The 20011-nt window shown below is 38.1% G+C and overlaps 1 protein-coding gene across 1 annotated transcript in view; it reads right to left on the bottom strand.

The window, feature by feature from the left end:
- The window catches only part of pcdh15a (protocadherin-related 15a), a 227642-nt gene that overhangs the window by 152174 nt on the left and 55457 nt on the right, over positions 1–20011 (bottom strand). The window contains exon 5 of the mRNA XM_036574114.1: positions 657–817. Within this exon, the coding sequence (XP_036430007.1) occupies positions 657–817 (161 nt within the window). The remainder of the gene's footprint in view (positions 1–656; positions 818–20011) is intronic.

Genomic DNA, 20011 nt, shown 5'->3' with positions numbered 1-20011 from the left:
GTCTTAAACAAACCCTGAGAGAGTGAGATGAAATGGTGGGGAGGTTATTAGAATTTATGGATACATGAACTGAGAATTATCAAATAGATGAAATTGATTAACCAGAAGATTCTTTTAAAGTGAGAGTTTATGTCATGGAAATGACCACAGGGAATAAATAGGGATGCTTTGCATTGATGACACTGTGAGTCATGTTTATTTATACTAATATAAAAAAATATTTTCTACATGGAATCAAGTGGGATGAAATGGAAATTTGATATTGTTAAAATGGGACAAAATATGTTTAGGTGGCCATCAATACAACTGGGTGGGGGCTGCCCAATTATAGTGTATGTGTAGGAAACAGAATACTTTTCAAATGTTTCAATGAGAATATATATTATGCTTTCATTAATAAAGATAAGAGCTTGACTGTTTGTCAACAGTCTTCCTAGCTCTGATGTTATTTTTTTTGAAACTACATCTTATTTGAATACTTGATTAAGTAAATGAATGGTAAATGATATCTACGATATCTAAGAGTTTGATATAATCATGCCTCTCCCAACCTAACATCATGAAATAAATTTGCATATTTCAGTTTAAGTTTTTGGGTTTTTTCATGGTGATGCAATTTTTCCAAACACATTTGGCATCTCTGTGTGTCCACTCACGTCTCGGTCCAGTACTCGTCCAGTGCTGTTAAGGTAAAGTCTCTGGAGGGCAGGGTCCAGTATGACCCAGTAGTCATAGTTCTCCAGTAGAGTCAGAGAGATGGTCCGGCCAGGGTCCTGTGCGCGACCGTTAATCTGCATATTCTCAACAAGAACTGTACCTGAGAAAGAAAGAGAGAGAGAGAGAGAGAGAGAGAGAGAGAGAGGGAGAGAGAGACAGAGAGAGAGAGAGAGAGAGAGAGAGAGAGAGAGAGAGAGAGAGAGAGAGAAGCAATTAGATTTGTATAAGTTCAGTTATTACACACAAACATACAGTTCACCTCCATTCCTGCTTCGTGTCTGCTGTGTTATTCATAAGTGTCAGTAGCAGAGCGAGTGCAGTAATCATGCTAGGTCTGAATAATAGATGTTTTAGACTGCAATTTAGCTGCAGTGTCAGTGAGCGGGTTCATTAGCTGGACTGCAACTATAAGAAATATCTCACAATCAGCGTGTAAGAAGTCCATCTTGTAAGATTGTTCTGGTCATAATTAACAGTATGATAAACAGTATACAGCTCCCTTTCTCTCCTGAGATAATTATGCTTCACTTTTTCCTAAGCGTGGAAGGAATAATAGCATCCTTCTCCTAGCCTCTACACTCAGACACAAGATAAGCTGTCCTCCCACAGTTCTCTGGTCATGTAACAATACCCTCTCTTCTCCTCACACAACAAGCAATCAGCTGCCTCCGTCTCTCTTTTCACACTGTACGTAACCATCAGTACTAATATTCCTATAGCAGGATAATATTCAGCCTCCTCCAGCTTGCATAACAATGGTTTTTTTCTATTTTCACATCACTTGCTGCAACTATAAAACACTTCTCTCGCACAGAGATTTACCTCCAGCTCCATCTCTCCACACTTGTCACTCTACAGACTTCTAACGATTCTCCTGGGAATCAATCTGAGTTTCATTGGCCTCACGTGGAATTCTGCTAGGGTCAAAATTTCTCCATACCTCCCCTGTTTTTGAATGAATGTCCATACTTTGCTTTGTTCTTTCTTTTCATACTCCCATCCAGCTGCAGAAAGTTCACCAACTAGCAGCGATTTGATCAATAGAAGAAAACCACTTTACATTCATTGTGAATACACTGGTGACTTGTTTTATCTAATAGGCCGAGGTCAGTCTCTTTGATTGTATGGATTTTGTCGCAGCACCTGACAACAAAAACATTATTCAAAGGCCTTTGAGGAAGTCCAAAGTTACATACTCTATCATTACTTGTTTTAGTAATAAGTAAATGGTTAACCAAACTATGCATTTGCTGTTTGTTTCTTACTTTGTGACTCTTCTATACAAACGTAGAGATGCACCGATCCAACTTTTCCAATATCTGAACTGTGATACTGAGTACTGACTCTCTGATACACCATTTGCACTCCACAGTAGCAATGCAACCTAATGTACAGTACATTAGACACTACTGCCACTTGTTGCAGTGCTCTGGCTGATAGGCACGTAACTCCCTGTTTCTTTCAGTGAATTATCAAAACTCACTAACAGCAATGGTGGGTTTGCATCAATGTTTTTTAATTGCACCACTCTCACGCCATATCGAACCATTTTGAAATATATTTTCGAGATGGTAAACTGTACTGTGGTTCCAGATGTCTGCTCACATCATAGCCATAAACCTATGAATACAGAGTAAAGACATGTGCCAAAGTAGAGACTTTCCACTGCACAAAGTACCAGAACCTTTGGCACTATAAAATTGGAACTGTCATTTTCCCATTGGCCAATGGGGCAGCAATGAAGTTAATATACAGAATGTAAACTATGTTCTGTATGTTGATGTGTCAATTGACATTTTTAACCTCATTAGCATTCATGCTAGCCTCCACAGAACTTCTGTTTTTGCTCATTTTTACTCTCAGCAGACATAATACTGTGTAACTGAAGAAGGCTGTATGGGAGTGTCAGCATAGAAAAGTGGCCTATATTGTTTCATGACAGTTAAGCTAAGACATCGGTAATCAAGGCAGCTAATTAGCCAAATTAGTCACTTTAGACGTGGATGCATAAAACAATCAAACAGACAATTAAATCATTAACCGTGGTTATGATAGCTCTGACTATCTCTCAAGCTGGTGGAAGATGAACTACTACTACCACCGTCAGTTCTTTTGGATCCCATTTGAGTCAGTACTTATTTTTAAAAATGCAGTGGAAAAAAACTACAGGCTGATGCTTATATCTGACATTTTATATATATGGCTGCCAATGCTGATGCCGATCCTAATACATAATATTTATAAAATGCAGAAATTGAGACTAGATTTTCCTGGATTAGCATTATGGACAAATATAAGATCTATCTGGAGAAGAATGAATAAAATGCAGATATGTCAGCACAGTAGCCCAGCTGTAGACTAATCACTGCTCTTCAGTGCAATAAATACATAATCAAATATCAGTTCAAAATATCAGTCAAATCAAACATCAGTACAATATCAACACATTTTAAGCCATTATCTGTCAATACCAATATAATTCTGACATCATTGTGCATCCATATAAAAAAACCTTAAACACCAACATTTGTTTTAGAATTGCACACATTTTAATTATATTGCTCTAGAACATAATGCTATTGCTGCAATTTTATATTAACTCTGGTGGAGAATCTGCAGATCGGCCATGTCCAATTTCCAACCCATTTATAATAAAGTCACTATATGTGCCAAAGCTGATCTATATCAGCATATCGAATCAGTGCGTCACCACACAGAAGACAGAATGCTGCAATCATAGTCAAAGTCTCGGAAATTCACTTTTTTATGAGCTTTCAGGATGAGCCTCCTTTTTCTGAGGTCTCAAGGTTGACAAGTATTCCCAAATGCAGACATACAAAAGCAAACAGAAAGCGGCAGTGCAGCCAGGCTGCCAGAGCAGCTGTGTTTCCTCTCATGGAGGGTCGCTCTGCATGACTCACACCATTAACCAAGTTCAGAACCATGGACAGCTCAATGAAGAACAAACTAATACAGGCCACAATGGAGCCTTCAAAGCAAATACCTACGTCAATCCAGACCTCATCTACTCCAGGCTGAACCTCAGGCTGATTGAGCTTAATTGCGTTTGATCTCGTACAGAAGTGTACACAAGGCCGTGACTGCAAGTCAAGACAGAAGTCTTACTACTACAAAAGAGGGCACTGTGCACTGTGAACTCTATTTAGTACACTATTAATGAGAGAGTTTCATGCCAGCTGCTGCAGCGTTCAAACAGAGACAGACACAGATGTGCTCTCCACATACACATGCACACATGCACACACGTGCCTGCATGTGAGCTCACACATACACATAGTATCTGCAACAGATTCAAAGAAACCTTTTCACACTAATAACTAGGTGCGATCAGGCAAACAATTTCACACATACAAAAACATGCGCTGAAGCCATCGATGTATGACTGCTTTCATTTGTGCTTTCTTTTTTTTAGCTGTTGCTGCTTTGGCTGATAAAAAGAACTTGGGATTAAAGATGGCATTTTAAATATATTTGCTATTGTTAAGTCTGAATGTTTAAATGAATAGTGTTCAACTATCCCAAAGAGAAACTACTTAATATTGTGTTTTTCATATAAAGCACCATTCTTCCACAGCAGCCCTGGAAATGTTTTCCAAGGCTGCTGTGGATATCTTCTAAATAAGAAATATAAAGCATGAGATATTCCACTAAGTTCAAGAGTCTTTTATGTTTTTGTCAAGTAATCATGAACATTTCATTAAATATCAGTATTTGATTTAGAAACACCCACTTTGTAAGCAGTCTTTTTGTCTGTTAGCATAAGGCCAATTTCTGTTGCTGCCAAGCTAATGGAAAATTACACTGTATTTGTTATTACTTATTACAGTTTTGATATCTGAAGCTTGCAAGATATAAATACATGTAACATACATTTTACTTTGTATTTTACAGATTTACACTGAATTTCTCTTTAAACACTTAAACTTAAAGCCTATATCTGAATACTAATTTAGTCTATAAACCTGTAATCAGCTTCTGAGCTTGTTCATATGTATGATGTGTTTACAATGGTTCTGGTCTATTTAGTGCATATACAATGTCATTTCTGACTGTAAGCATATGTGTATTTGTGCATTTTCTGCTATTCTATGCTGGACACTAGGTCAAAAACTGACACCTTCTAGAAAGGTGTTAATATTTATATCAGTAAAAGCTATAAGAACCATGTCAGCATGGCATCTGACATGCCATTTGTAATCGGTCCTCTGCATGCTTTCTCAGAAGTGCATGTCCATAAATCTGTTAGGACCGTGTTTCATTTCAAATCAGTGTCTTATTTCAACCGGCAAAGTACAAGCTTAGGATGAACAATCTTTTCTCCTTTTATGAACCCATATGAAAAAAAGGATTCCAAATGTATTTATCAAATATATTTTTGCAATGTATGAAAATGGCCAAATAGTATTTGTTAAATCTATTTGTTATTATATTTTTTTCAATTGTATGTAGTTTACATAAGATGACAGACATAACTAAATATACATTAACTGAACGAATGGTATTGACATCTGTGTTTTACATTGTACCACGTATGTATCTGGTAAGACAGCACTCGCACAAAATGCATTTTAAATAAACTATATTAAATCATCAAGCTGTATTTTCACAGTGTACCAAGACCTACAACACTTTCTTTTGCCATGTTAAAAGTTCCTTTGCTAATACTTAAACTCAAGACACTGGAATACAATTTCTCCAACCCTGCCAGCACTCACCATTCCGGACAGAACTGTGATGGAGTCCTGCAACTTCCTGGGCACAACAATCACCAGGGACCTGAAGTGGGACAGTAACATCAGCTCCACCATCAAGTGAGCTCAGCAGAGGATGTACTTCCTGCATCAACTGAGGAAGTTCAACCCGCCCCATGAGCTGATGGTGTGCTTCTACACAGCATAGAGTCTGTTACCACCATGTCCATCACAGTGTGGGGTAGCTCGGCCACCAAGCATGACCTCCACAGGCTGCAGTGCATCATCAGGTCTGCAAAGAGGTCAATGGGGTTAAGTTGCCCACATTGCTGGAACTGCATGCCAACAGAACCAGGAAGCGTGCAGAGAAAATCTCCGCTGACTCGCCACACCCCGGACACCACCTGTTCCAGCTCCTTCCCTCAGGCCGGTGCTTCGGCCAAACGAGGATCAGAGAAGCTTCTTCCCACAAACCATCACTCTCTTGAACAGTTAATTCTTACACATGCACAATATTCCAGCTTCTAAACTGCACTTCTACATATGTTGGTATATAGTATCACACTTAACATTCCATCCTCTGAAACTGCCGTCTCAGACCAGTGTTTCTTGTAGCATCTTACTTACCTGCCTTATTACCCCACTTATCTGACGGCTACCTCATTTATCCCTTCCTTTCTTTGCCACTATACACCCTATACACTATACACCACAACATTAGACAAGTATTTTGGCTATTTTCATATATTTTCAAATGTATTTGATAAATACATTTATACACATTTATTTTTATATGGTACATTTATATGTTTAGTACTTACCCATACATTTTAAAATAAATATATTTGGTCAAAATGGCAATATATTCTGAAATACACGTTAGTGTTTGGAATGTAGTTCAGTGTTCGATGGGGTTGAGGTCAGAGCTCTGTGCAGGCCAGTCAAGTTCTTCCACACCAAACTCACCCAACCATGCCTTTATGGACCTTGCTTTGTGCACTGGGGATCAGTCATGCTGGAACAGGAAAGGACCTTCCCCAAACTGTTCCCACAAAGTTGGAAGCATACAATTGTCCAAAATGTTTGGTGTGCTGAAGCATACTAAGGGGCCTAGGCCAACCCCTGAAAAACAACCCCACAGCATTATCCCTCCTGCACCAAACTTTATAGTTGGCACAACGCAGTCAGGTAGGTAACGTTCTCCTGGCATTCACCAAAAACCAAGACTCATCTATTAGACTGCCAGATAGAGTGTTGATGACTTCAATGCACTATGCGCCTCAGCACTAGCCGACCCTGCTCTGTGACTTTACATGGTCTGAGTTGCTGTGGTTCCTAAACACTTACACTTTCAATAATACCACTTACATGAAATATCTAGGAGAGAAGAAATTTTGCGAACTGAATTGTTGCAATGGTGGCATCCTATTACAGTACCACACTTGATTTTAGTGAGCTCTTTAGAATGACACATTCTTTCAGAAATGTTTGTAAAGGCAGACTGCATGCTTGATTGTATACACCTGTGGCAATGAGACTGAATGAAACTCCTGAAATTAATGATTAAGAGGTGTGTCCCAATACTATTGTCCATACACACACACACACACACACGTTTTCTAAACCACTTATCCTTCTGGGTTGCGGGTACTATTGTCCATATAGTGTATTTCATACATGTCCATATATTTTTTTTTCATATAGCTCCCAACGGAAGACAGATATAGCTCAAGCTCAGATAAACAAACTTTACTCACTTCGGCCCTCTAAACACGTTATAGCACCAGTCACAATTAAAACCTTTGGTGCTTTTGTAAGACCCATTATGTGTCTCGATGAATGTGTTTTCTGCTTTCTTTAATCACATGAACTTGCCTCAAACTACCTGATAAACACAACCTCTCCTATACACAAACACAGACAAACACAATGACACAATTCTCTGATTTTCTTAATCGTAAGTAGTGTCTCATAATCACAATAATATTATAAGCTTAGAATTAAGTGGCAACTCAGATCATTACAATGTCTAAATACACTGATATTCAACATTCCAGGTGATGTTTCATAGTAAAGCTCTTATTAAAGTCTCAGAATTATCTGAACGTTTGTAATGCTTTAAGATGAATCTCTTATCACACATCCACACAAACCTGCAGACACACAATAATGTGTGACCTGTGCTTAAAAGTTTAGGAATTAAACAGCTCAAGAGCGAATAATCTGATTTTGAGACTTAAAACTCTTCTGGAGAAGTCACACACCCACTTCCTCGGAGGGCTCCTGAATAATTGGGGGGATTTTGTGCTTACATTTCACAGTCAAGCCCTGCCACTCTGTCCTTCAGCTAAAGCTCTGAATAATGGTTGTCTGTGTGGGGAGGTGTGTGTGTGTGTGGGGTGTGCGTGTGTGTGGATCATTTATGCATAAAATGATGTGATGGTCAAGATGTGGTAGATCCACAGACATGCTCAAGAATAAATTATACTCCTGAAATGCATTCATCTATCATTTTATGACTCACACAAATACTGAAGATATGCAAAAACAGTTCACTCTGTTCAGTTTGCCCAAAAGGCAAATTCAAAGGCCAGACGCCGCAGTGTGCGGTTAGTGACTGTCTAGATTAGCTTCAAATTCTGCTGATGGATCCCTTTCAAAACACTGTGTGCTTAAATTCTTTCTGCATCGTATTGAGTGCCTCCAATAATTACATTATTTTGGTGACAATACATGATTTTTGACGATTCTTTGATGATATACCACAATCTAAAGTAATCACCAAATGTAGCTTTTTTTTTAAAGAAGTCACGGTGGAGGCTACTTACCCGCAAAGTACATGCCAGGAGAACACATATTCATACAGTTGTATGCAAAAGTTTAAACGGCCCTGGTCCAATTACAAGTTAACACATCCTCTACAGAGAACACACATCTGCACATTTTAATGCACAACTACTTTATTTGCTGCGTTTAACATACTGGAAAAAAATAAAACATAAAATGTGGCCTATACAAAAGTTACAGCACATTTTGTATTTTATAGTTGCATTTATGTTTGCAATATATTAAATTCAGCAAAGACAATTTGCACTAAAATTAGAATTGTTTTATATAATATTTAAGTTTGTTGTACTTTAAAGATGTGTTAACTTATTTTCACTTAGAATATCTACAAAACAATTTAATTGTTCAAACCTTTGTATACAACTGTAGTTATAATCTAAATATCTTTCCTCATTTATTTATTTATTTGTTTATTTTTGATGTAGCATGTAAACACTCTTTCAAAATGTGCCATTCACTCTCCAGTCTATGCCGTCCATATGTGGAAGCTGCCCACCTTGAATTCACTGTTTTTGTGATATCAGTAAACCCGATGCATTTACATATATCCACCTATTCAGACTATGGCAGTTTAGCCGCGACCATTCACATTGAATATATGACTGTTTTTGCCCAGGCTTCTATGTGAATAGGCACAATACTGGGCAGCCAATCAGGACAGAGGATATTTACATACACATTATGTCCAAAGGTGTTTGCAGACACCAATATTTCTTCTGAAATCAAGTGTATAATACAGAGTTGGTCCTCCCTTTGCTGCAGTAACAGCCTCTACTCTTCTGGGAAGACTTCACATTCAACACTGAAATATTGCTGTGAGGATCTGATTGCATTCAGTCACAAGAGGATTTATGGGGTCAGACACTTTTGGGCATAGAGAGTGTAGGCTATAGCAGGCTCAGTCTATTTAATGGGATAAAAGGGATAAAAAGAGGTTGGAAAACAGTCATGTTAAAATAAATTAAAACATTTTTAGTACACAAACCTACATAAATGCATGCACAACAAAATAATGCAGAATATGGGCCCATTAATAAGTTGATAATATCATAAACTGTGAACTTCAGCTCACACCATCCAATCCCTGGATGACACCAAGACAATTTCCATCACAGGAAGGCCTACTCGATCAGTCTTGCTGAAGCATGTCTACCTCACACAAAAACATACTGGCACAACAGCAAACACTTTCCCCTCTGAAAGTCTCTACATTACAAGTGCAATGAACTAGATTAATGGAGGCACCCTGAGAGCAGCAAGTCAACAATGCTTCAAATGGTGTATTACTCAAAGTCCTGCTTTGAAAAATGGCACAAATTGTTCTTTACGTATTGTGCCTTTGAATTAAGAATCTGGAGAGGATGTATTTTGTGGATTTAGTGTTGTTTATGGGGACGCATTCGCCATTTGTTTTGGAAGACAGTTTTAATTTGCAGCAGCAGATCAAATGGAGGGCGGCTGTAGTGAGAAGCTGGATGGGAGGGGTGTCAGACAAAGGAACCAAAGCCTTTAGCAACTCATCTATCTCGGTGTAATTCTAATGAAAACAGGACAACAACAGCCTAGATTAAACTGCTATTAGAGAAGACTTTCATCTAATTAGGACTCGCCTTTTTTTTATCCCAAAAATACCATTATCACAAATTCACTGTAGCAGCATCTCAGAGCAAAACAACCACATCTTTCAAAAACACTTGTTACTCTTGTTATCTGAAATATGAGCACTACTTGTCATCTGTTTATTTCCGGGATGCAGACGTCTCCAAATAGCCCTCTGGATACTTTCAGTGGAGATGTTCCACTAGATACAGTTTTTTTAGAGTGCTAATCCTTTTAGCCATCATTGTATGAGCTGCATTTGATATTAAGTTTAGTATAACAAGTCTATCCGCACAACATCCAAGAGGCGACTCTTCAAATAGTCCTGCTGGTTATTACACTTCACAAAGCTGAGCATGCAGCATAGGTAAACATCAACAATATACGATCAAGAAAGCACTCCTGAGCCACAGGAGAGGGTGTTTTTTAATCAGGCCTTAATCCAACAGCTGGCAGGGGGACAGAGGGGACACATGCACACACACTTTGGGCCATGCAGGGGCAGCAGCTGTGGAATGGTCAGACTGAGCAAGGGCTGGAATGGCATCTAATCCAGAAAAGTGGCAGGTGCTTGAAAATAATCCCACTCTCAACACACTCTCTAATTGCATCTCTCTCTCTCCCTCCCCCACTCTCTGCCTCTCCCTCCCCAGCTTCCTTTTTGTGTGTATGTGTGTGTGTGTGTGTGTGTGTGTGTGTGTGTGTGTGTGTGTGTGTGTGTGTGTGTGTGTGTCTCTTTCTCACACACGGCTTAAAAAGAAAAGAGAAATGGTAACAGAACAAAAAAGCTTTCTGGGGTAGTAAACCCTGTAAAGCACTTCTGCACAGACTGTGTTAAAATAGCAAAAAGGATTAGATCCCTTCCCTTATCATTTGTTCTGAAGTTATCATGCAGATTTCCTAATTACTTCCAACTGACACAAACATTGTCGCTCTTATTATAACAACTTGTTTCCTTTTTTTCAATCGCCTGCTGTACATTACATTGTGTGAAAATTTATTGATGAATGGACCAACAGAAATCCCACCACTGATAAAGGAAAAAATAATAGTAAATAAATAAATAAATACATAAATACATAAATAATCCCTTTGGCATATCTAGTGATACAAACAAACCGGTACGATATAACAAATGTAATACCAGCTGTAACAATACAATAATGCTGCTAGAGAGAAAAAGTTAAGAATAAGTTACCAATTCTCTTAGCTGCACTTTCCAAAGTGTTCAAGGTCCTCCAGCTAGCTCCATGGATCCTTGCAGTTGAAAGTTCCATATTAATAATATCAACAAAGGTGAGGATCCATTGCCGCCGGCACAGAGAATGTGGAGCTTGCCAGCGTAAAGCTAACTTTTGCAGCAGTGAGTCAAGCCAACCAGCTTAGCTTTTCAGCACAATTTAAGTTCCATTCAGAGTCATCATTTAGGAGCAAAGTTTGGACTGTATTTGGAATGGTTTTATTCAGAATGTCTGAAAATGTTAAAGAAACCTTAGTCCAAAACTTACATCTACCATCAGGACACAAAATACAAAGAGGAGACGAAGTAAGGTGCATATGGTAGCATCTGCAGGGGGTTAAATAGGATCTGTGGATAAAGTTATAATGAATAAGCTGGTGATTAGGATTTTTGAGGCTGATGTGATGTTATTCCATGTAGTTTGCCAATTGATCTGACCCTGACCATATAGTTTGTAGACCTAAAGGTTTATATACAGCATGTAGTATAGTGAGATAAACTTTGTATACACAACCTCTGGTTCCTATGCTAGCAGCGAATAGTTTATGTAATGTTTGTAAGGGAAAAGTGGAGCCCCAAGGAACACCATATGCCTTCATGGCAGAGCGAAGGCGAAGATAGAGAAAAAATGAAAAACCTGGTATACTATAGAATGCAAGCAAGTCTTGGAATGTCCGAAGACCTGAATCATTAAAGATGTCATTCACAACATGTATTCCCTTTTGTGGCCACTGTGGAAAGAAGAAAGGTTTGTTGGCAGTAAGTCATTTACAATTATGAAAAAATTGGGGAGCATTTGTGCCAAACAGTTGCAGTTTTGGTAAGTTTAAAAGTTTCTAAAGGTTTTGTTATGACATCAGTGACATAGAGACACTAACACTAAACATCCCATTGGCCAGTTAGAACATCAAATTACTGAGTTACTAGGGCTACTCCATCTCACAGGAAGATGAGGTCTAAACCCCCAAACAGTCGACAGTGGAATGCATATCTTATTCACTAAACAGAGAGAGAGACAGAGAGAGACAGAGAGAGAAAGAGTAATGTGTTGCTTTGATTAATATTGTAAATGATTTATGACATGCAGCACTAAATCTGAATCATAATGATTCTGAATCATTTCTCAGCTGAGATAAAGCGGGATGAAATCTCACTCTACCAGTCCTTCACTGAAGTTTGACAGGTTCTTGTTTCAGAAGTTTCAGATGCAGGTGGGGCATTGACTGTGCCTGAGGCTACACCTGACACACAGTGAATATGCAATATGCAGAGTAAATGTTTGACAGCCGCTTTGCACCTTAAGCCTAGTCTACGATGCTCATGCTGAGCTCCCTCAATCTTCAGATGGGTGCTCTTTAAGTCTTCAGGCTCATACAGAGATACATCACTCCACACCACAACATTCAGCACACATTAGTAACTGCAGTTAGTATACCATAAATGCACTCACATGGTCATGTCTGATGAAAGGTTTGACCCATTTATTTAACAATATTAATATCAAAATGGGACATTTTATCACTGATTTATGGACAGTGAGTGTGATGACACAACTGAGGTCTTTTGATTGTGTTGCAGAAACAAATCTAAATAACTTCAAAGTATGATTTTGGCTGTCAGTTACAAAAAGTGTTCTGAATTCCCCACTGCTTTATGAGATTAAGCACCCCACGGAGCCTCAATAAGTACATTCACAAGATGTGGCCCAACCAGGCACATCACATTCTTGGTGGCTGGCAGCTGCATGCTTGAGGTTAACTGCTCAGTACACATCAGTATGGAGGTGTAGTTATGGAAGAGGGTCTGGTTTTCTGTTTTTTTTTACTTTTCTTGGTGCTCCTGTCGTGCTGGAAATGGTGACAACATGTTATTAAGGCCCCATCAGTTGGCCGACATTCGGGTTCCACAGATTTATAGGTGAAAGCAGTAATGTCTATAAGTAGGGCTGTGCCTGGTGAGGGTTAACCGAGTTCCTGCAGTAACAGCCCCCAGAGATGGTAAAACTCATTCATTGCCATTTAAAAACCATTCAATTATTGGTGTATTTTATGCAAACCATAAGAAGACACTAGTATTCCCACACATAAACAATAACATTACAAAAACATAAACACCTTTTAAACATGTTAGGTGAATTAATATCCTACAATAATATGACATTTACCTAAATTAGCGCAGACTGTTCTGGGAAAGTGTCATTTGAGATGTGCTGGTTGAAAGTGCTTGTGCTGCAGGCTGACATCATGCCTATAAAAAGCCTCCTGTATGGTACAGTGTACATTTTAGGACACCCTCAGACCACAGAATCAGATTCCAGACATCAGACAAAACAGCTTTAGGTCTCGAGAAATACACACAAGTAAAATCATGCCTCAGCTCTCGTTCATCAGCCCAAGAAGCCCATTTCAAATGTCCTCAAACTAAAATGGCTTTAGGCACCAGGCTAGGCCAAAGGCTGGTGTGGGTAAAGATTTTCATTCCAAACAAGAACAGCACATCTGATTCCACTTGTTTAATCACTCAGTCTCAGTCTTTAAACAGCTGATCATGTATGCTCCTGCTTTGTTCCTACAAAAACCTGCAGATACATCAGCCCTTTGCGGATAAGGCTAGACACCTCAAGCTTTGTGGCCAACAAAGATAACAATATCCGCAACGACAACTGTAACTGAACTAGGCTTTTATTATGTTATTTGATTTCTGTGTTTGCGCCCACGTCCACTTCAGTGCAAGGAACCATCTTTAAATTACCAGACAGAAGAGTTTTGCTATTGTTATAATGCTGATGCAGTTTAAACTTTTACAACAGTTATTTTCCACATAGAATAAGTGTTAACAGGTCTATTTATAACTTGTTTTGTCTTTAATCTTTATTTTAACGGTTTCATACTTCACACCCTAGTCTTTACAGAGGCATCTGTGTTGGCAGTCATCAGGTTCTGACCTTTCTTACAGCAATACTCACTGGACTGGTAACATATATGCAAATAATTGTGAGAAGCAGCACATCTGAGCTACAACATCATTTAAGACTGTGAGTTTCTGCTGTTTGAGTTTATAAAATTTGACAATTAAGAACAACTGATAACCCCATCAGTCATTAAAGCACTGTTTAATTAAAACTATAGATGTCTGTTAAATTTTTGACCATATAGATGTTTATATAGGCCAATATTACCAAATGTCAGCATTTGAAGCTCACTATCAACTTTAAGCACACTATCCAGATGACACAGTTCTTCCAGCTCTCACTTTTTTTCTCTTTCTGCTCCAGTTACATTAAATTTCCACTTTCTGCTCAAGTTTCACAAATCAGGATGGGTCTGGTCAAGCAGACCACATGCTGACATTTGTTTCAGCAAAATTTTGAACATGCACTTCTTCATGCTCATACTAGTCTGAAAAACATGAACCAGTCTTTACTTATGGCTGTTTTAATCTGCCACCATCGCCATGGCAACCGCTCCCTCCAACATGGCTATTTCTCATCAGCCTGTATAATAGCTCTTCTCGTCACAGGAGATACGCCCGTGCCATCATCTATGACGAACACCATGTATACCAGACAAGCACCTTTTGATAAAAAAGATCATTTCTGACCTGCCTCCAATGTCTGGGCCCATAGAAACCACTGAATGAACGCCATGTAAACAGCTTCAGTGCCAACAGAAGTTGAGAAAATGGGGCACCATCCCTTTCATTCTATATATTCCATGTTTTTATTCATGTATCCCTCATCTATTCCATGCTTCACTGTTCTTTTCAAAAGACATGTTTTTGACATTGGATACAGTTTTATAAGCATTGAATTGTAAACCGGGCATTCATTGCTCTGAAGAGCCTCTCTGGTAAGGCTCAAAGATGTGTGACTTACTAAAGGTGGGAAATATGCAAAAAATTATAACATGAGAGTATTTTTTATCTTTATGTTATACATGATATGTATTATATTTTGCTTTTGTGAGTTTTGTGGTCAAAGTTTGAACGGATAAAATGTTCAGCAGTATTGCTTTAAAAAGGCTATTAAATTACAAGTTTTATTTATTTACACAACTGGTAAATATAAATTAATAAAATATAACTAAAATGAAAAGATATTGCCATAATGAATGGACATCTAATCGGTTACTTGTTATGTTGAAGTTTAGTGTCAAGCAAAGTAGACTTTATTGTCATTCCTCTATATAATTTGTATTCATTGGAAGAAAATCTCATTCTTCAGGCCTCATGGCGCAACACACAACAGCAACTCATTACACAGAACTACATAGAGTGCAGATACATGATGATATATACAATAAATACAGCAGAGAATAGATATACAGAACAATATATACACAAGAAAAGAAATACTATTCACAAGCAACAAAACAATAAATATGAATAGGTATCAGTCTATGGCGGATGTTGGAAAGGATCGAGATTAGTCCAGATGAATTCTTGGGGGCATCAGTGCATTCAGTACTGCATTCAGTTATGCAGTTGTTGTTTACAGGCTTTTAGTAACTGATCTAAATCTGTGTGTTTAAGATACATTCACTTGTTTAGTTTGATAGAAATACTGACAATGTCCATGATATAATCTGAAAGGCGTCCTGTAATGCAATTTTTACAATATAATAATGATAACAATGATAACATCATCATCATGTTGCCTCCTTATTGTCCCCTTCTGCCTGGACAGACATTCAGCCCTCAGCTTGAAAAAAAACCCCAACTGTACACCTGATGTCATTAAGGTGGGTGGGTGTATGTGCATGAGAAAAGGTCTACGTTCCTCTAACAGACTGGCAGTGCTGCTACATGAGGAATTCACTTCAACTGAAATTGCAGTTAATTAAAAATCTATTAAAATGAACAAAAAAAAATTAATCTAACTTTTATGGATCAAAGCACTTGGTGGCTTCCTTTAAATATATGCTGCTACTCCACTCTGGCATTTTTCCAACATGACTGATATTTACAGTTTAAAGATCATCTCCTTATATGAGCTCAGATGACTAAGTATATGTAATATCCTGCATAAGATATAGAAATGGATAGATAGATCTAATATATACTATAGGCACCTGATATTTTTGTAAAATATCAAATACGTGTACGGATTCTTCTGTCAATGTCTGCAAGGCTCAGTTCTATACTCTCCTTTCATAAACTCATTTCTGCTCCTTTAGAAAAGCAGCGAGGGCGACAAGCCACAAGCATGGAAGGAATGCACTATGATCCAGCACTGTGCAGAAAACATGCATTTGAAATGTGAATGGCAGAGTAATCTAAACCTCACTGGTATTGATTTCATTCTGTTGGTCAGCTAAGATTATGACTATGATAAGAAATCAGACAATAACATAAGCTTTGATGTTTTGTCCTCTGCACTCCAGTGATTTAAAACGAAACAATGACTATGGGTTGGTTTTCCATACAAGAATTAAGCCTGATCCCAGAACTACTCAGCATTCTGAACAGAAATTATCCATTAAAAGGATATTGTAAGGGTTTAAAGGAACAGTTCAGCTAAAAATTAAATTCACCCAATTTTTCACTTACCCCAGATGTAGTGCATAAGCCAAGGCATATTTGTAGTTCAAACATTTGCTTCTTTAGTTTAGCACTGGAGCTACAAGTTCTAGGCAACAAACACTAGAACTCAATAGTCATTCAACTAGCCCAACTGTAAAAATGCATCAACGAAACTTCTCTCAACCTGCTCAGACTGCCTCCAGGCCTTCATTAAGGTTGTATAGCCTTGCTGATGTGGTTTAGGGCACAGTATGACATACTGTAAACTATAAAACCAACCAAACCTCACCGATACGGGCAGCCATTGCAGACAACACCAGGGCTGTTTTTTACAAAGCAGGATTATAGCCACTGATACTGATTCTGAATCAGCACTCATGAAGTAATTTGTGAATACAGACCCTGTTGTCTTAAGTGGCTGCCCATAGTTTTGTCCATTTTTATAGTTTAGAGTACGTCATACTGTGTCCTGAACCACATCGACAATTCCGTACAACCTTGATAAAGACCTGGATGTGGCTTGAGCAGGTTGAAAGAAGTTTTGGTGATGTATTTTTACTGTTATTTGGGCTATGTGGGTGACTACTGAGTTCTAGTGTTTGTTAGCAATGTTAGCCTTACCGCTCCAGTTCTGAAACCAAAGAGGCAAACATGACAACAAACAAGTCTCAGTCAATCAACTCCATTTGGGGTAAGTGGAAAAATGTGTAAGTTTGATATTGCGTCAAACCATTTCTTTAATGTTAAGGGTCTTTAGCAATGATAGCAATTAGAGCAATTTATTTCCTTGAGTGACTAAGGTTATTGTTAAAGAACTGTATCATTCTGTTTGTTCTTGTTTCTAATTTGGTTTTGATTCTGATTTGATTTTGTTGGTGTCATTGTTTTTTTGTTGACTGTTCTGTGTGCTGCCTTCTTGGCCAGGGCTTACTTGTAAAAGAGACTTTTAATGTCCATGTGATTACCCTGGTTAAATAAAGGTAAGATAAAAAAAATAAAGTTTTTCCTAGAAAGATACATGAAAAAATTGATCTTAAAGAGAATGTCACAAAAACAACATTAGTCTTCCTTGATGTGAACAGTTTGTGTTAACCATCCATTAGTCTGTCACTCCTGGTCAGTTTCTGACCAGAGAGCCACTGTTGGGTGAATATTTTCTGGTGTCAGTCTACTCTCAATCTAGCGGTGGCAGGAACACCACACTGATACACTCATAGCAGAATGCAATTGCCACCCTACTAGCGTTTGAAATCACTGTTCGACTAGCCACAAGCTCCTGCAGCTCATTATTCCACCTGAGACTCAGTCCATGGACTTATTTATACTCTGTTCCCTTCACTTACAGTTTGCAAAGTCTTGCCATTTCCTTATGCACAGTCTGAGCCTCACTATTGTTGTTTGTTTTGATCCCCTGGTAATAGACCCTGTACCTTGTTTATGACTAAGAGCTTGTTTTGCCTATAATAACCCTGATTTCTGTGCCTCGACCCTGTGCCTGTTTGTGTGGATTATGCTTTGTTGCATCTAATAAATACTGCTCATCCATTTCCATCTAAACACCCTGCCTGTTCATTACAACAGACTTTTTAGTACTGTAATGTGGCATCTCTGCTCTTGTATTTTGCATTTTGTGGTTGTGCTGGTGTATTATTTTTTCTTTATGGCTGTCCTTAACACATCTATACCCACATCCAGCACAGCGTTGTTCTCTTTAACAAATTTTTCTTCATGACAGAAAGTATCAAAGTGGACTTCATTGTGTTTTGAAAAGTGCTGGGGACAATGACAATCATGGTGCAAACAGACTTATGCTGAGAGTACAGTCATTTTTTTTCCATTCTTTTCTTTTTTCCTTCATTCCTTTAAAGCAGCTTGATCCGGCTTTACTACTGCAGCAGCACGTGGCCCGCAGAACACAAGCTATTCAGCTTTTTTGTTCTATGTTTAAAGAAGACAAAGCCTGTACTTGATTGGTGATGATGCTTGTTAGATGTGATGGTAATAATGAACTGATGTGCTGAAAGACACACAGCCTCAGGTCAGTGATCTACATTCACGCTGAGAAGACGAGCAGGTGGTACATGTTATCAGCACTACATTTGGTTAATGTATTTCCAGCACTTCAGGAATGGAATAAAGAATTTATGTAATATTGTAGTGTTATTGGATTTTCTGCAACCGATTCCTTTTTACACCACTAACATGCCGACTTGGGGTTAATCATCTAGCTGTTACCAAACAAAGACTAGTTAAGAGCTAATGCATCACTTGCATTATCAGAGATTTGTGCGATATTACACCACTATATCTAGCATCTGAGAAAGTGTGAAATGTGAAAACTATTATTTTCCTGCATTTCAATTTTGCAGAAAGCATGTGATTCTACAGGCTGTTAGGATTTGCTGCTCAATGCTGCACCACAGTAGTAACCATGCTCACTCATCCAGCCTTTATACTTTCACTATCACTGATGTCATTTCACGCATAGACATCTCTAATGAAAAGACCAGTGTAAAACAGTAGTGTAAAGTCACAGTGCAAGCATTAAAACAAAGTAATATTCAGATAGATGCTTTAGGTTTAGAAGTCAACTTGAAGAAAATGATCAGAAAAATAATGCTTATTTCCATTTCCAGCACATTAACACGATTTACAATTACACACTGTAGTCCATCTGTTTCTCTGCATACCTTATTAGCACCCTTTTATCCTTTCCTTCAATGTAAATATAAATTGAGTTGTTTATTGTGACAATATAGAAACAATGAATGCCAAATGGGGTGCATTTGCAGTTTCTACTGTATGGACTGTATGGGTTGGATAGTGAATGGTACATTTTTGAACTTTAACAAATATTTACATATTAAACTCCTTTATGAAAAAAAAGTGAGAGAAATTTGTTTTTCCATGATATGAGTCCTTTAAAATAAACAAGAGCATATTACTTGAATGTCTGTTACAAGCTTCAAATGTCAAATATTCAAGTAAGATATCATGATGAAGATCTACTAAAGATATAAATATACACCACCATTCACCATGTGCTAATATAACATTGTAAATCCCATTAATGCAAATACATTTCATCTCTGCAGCAGTAAAAGGGTAAACAAAAGCTACTTACAAAGTAAATTACACAGTTTCTGCATTAAATAATGCTGAGTAATGACACGCTTGACTGGCACATAGACATGATTGAGTGATTATATCTAGATGTCAACATAAATAAACTTTAAAAAGACTGAAAATTTAAGATCTACACTATCCTGTGCTCTGCTGCAGCCACTGCTGAGCTCTACAACATGGCACAAGGGTCACACCCACTATCCTGCCCCCTCCACTTAGACAGCCAATGACAGCACCAGTCATTAATATA

This window comes from Colossoma macropomum, unplaced genomic scaffold (assembly GCF_904425465.1).
Source record: "Colossoma macropomum unplaced genomic scaffold, Colossoma_macropomum, whole genome shotgun sequence".
In the NCBI taxonomy this organism is placed as follows: Eukaryota; Metazoa; Chordata; class Actinopteri; order Characiformes; family Serrasalmidae; genus Colossoma; species Colossoma macropomum.
This window is presented reverse-complemented; position numbering and strand designations above follow the sequence as displayed.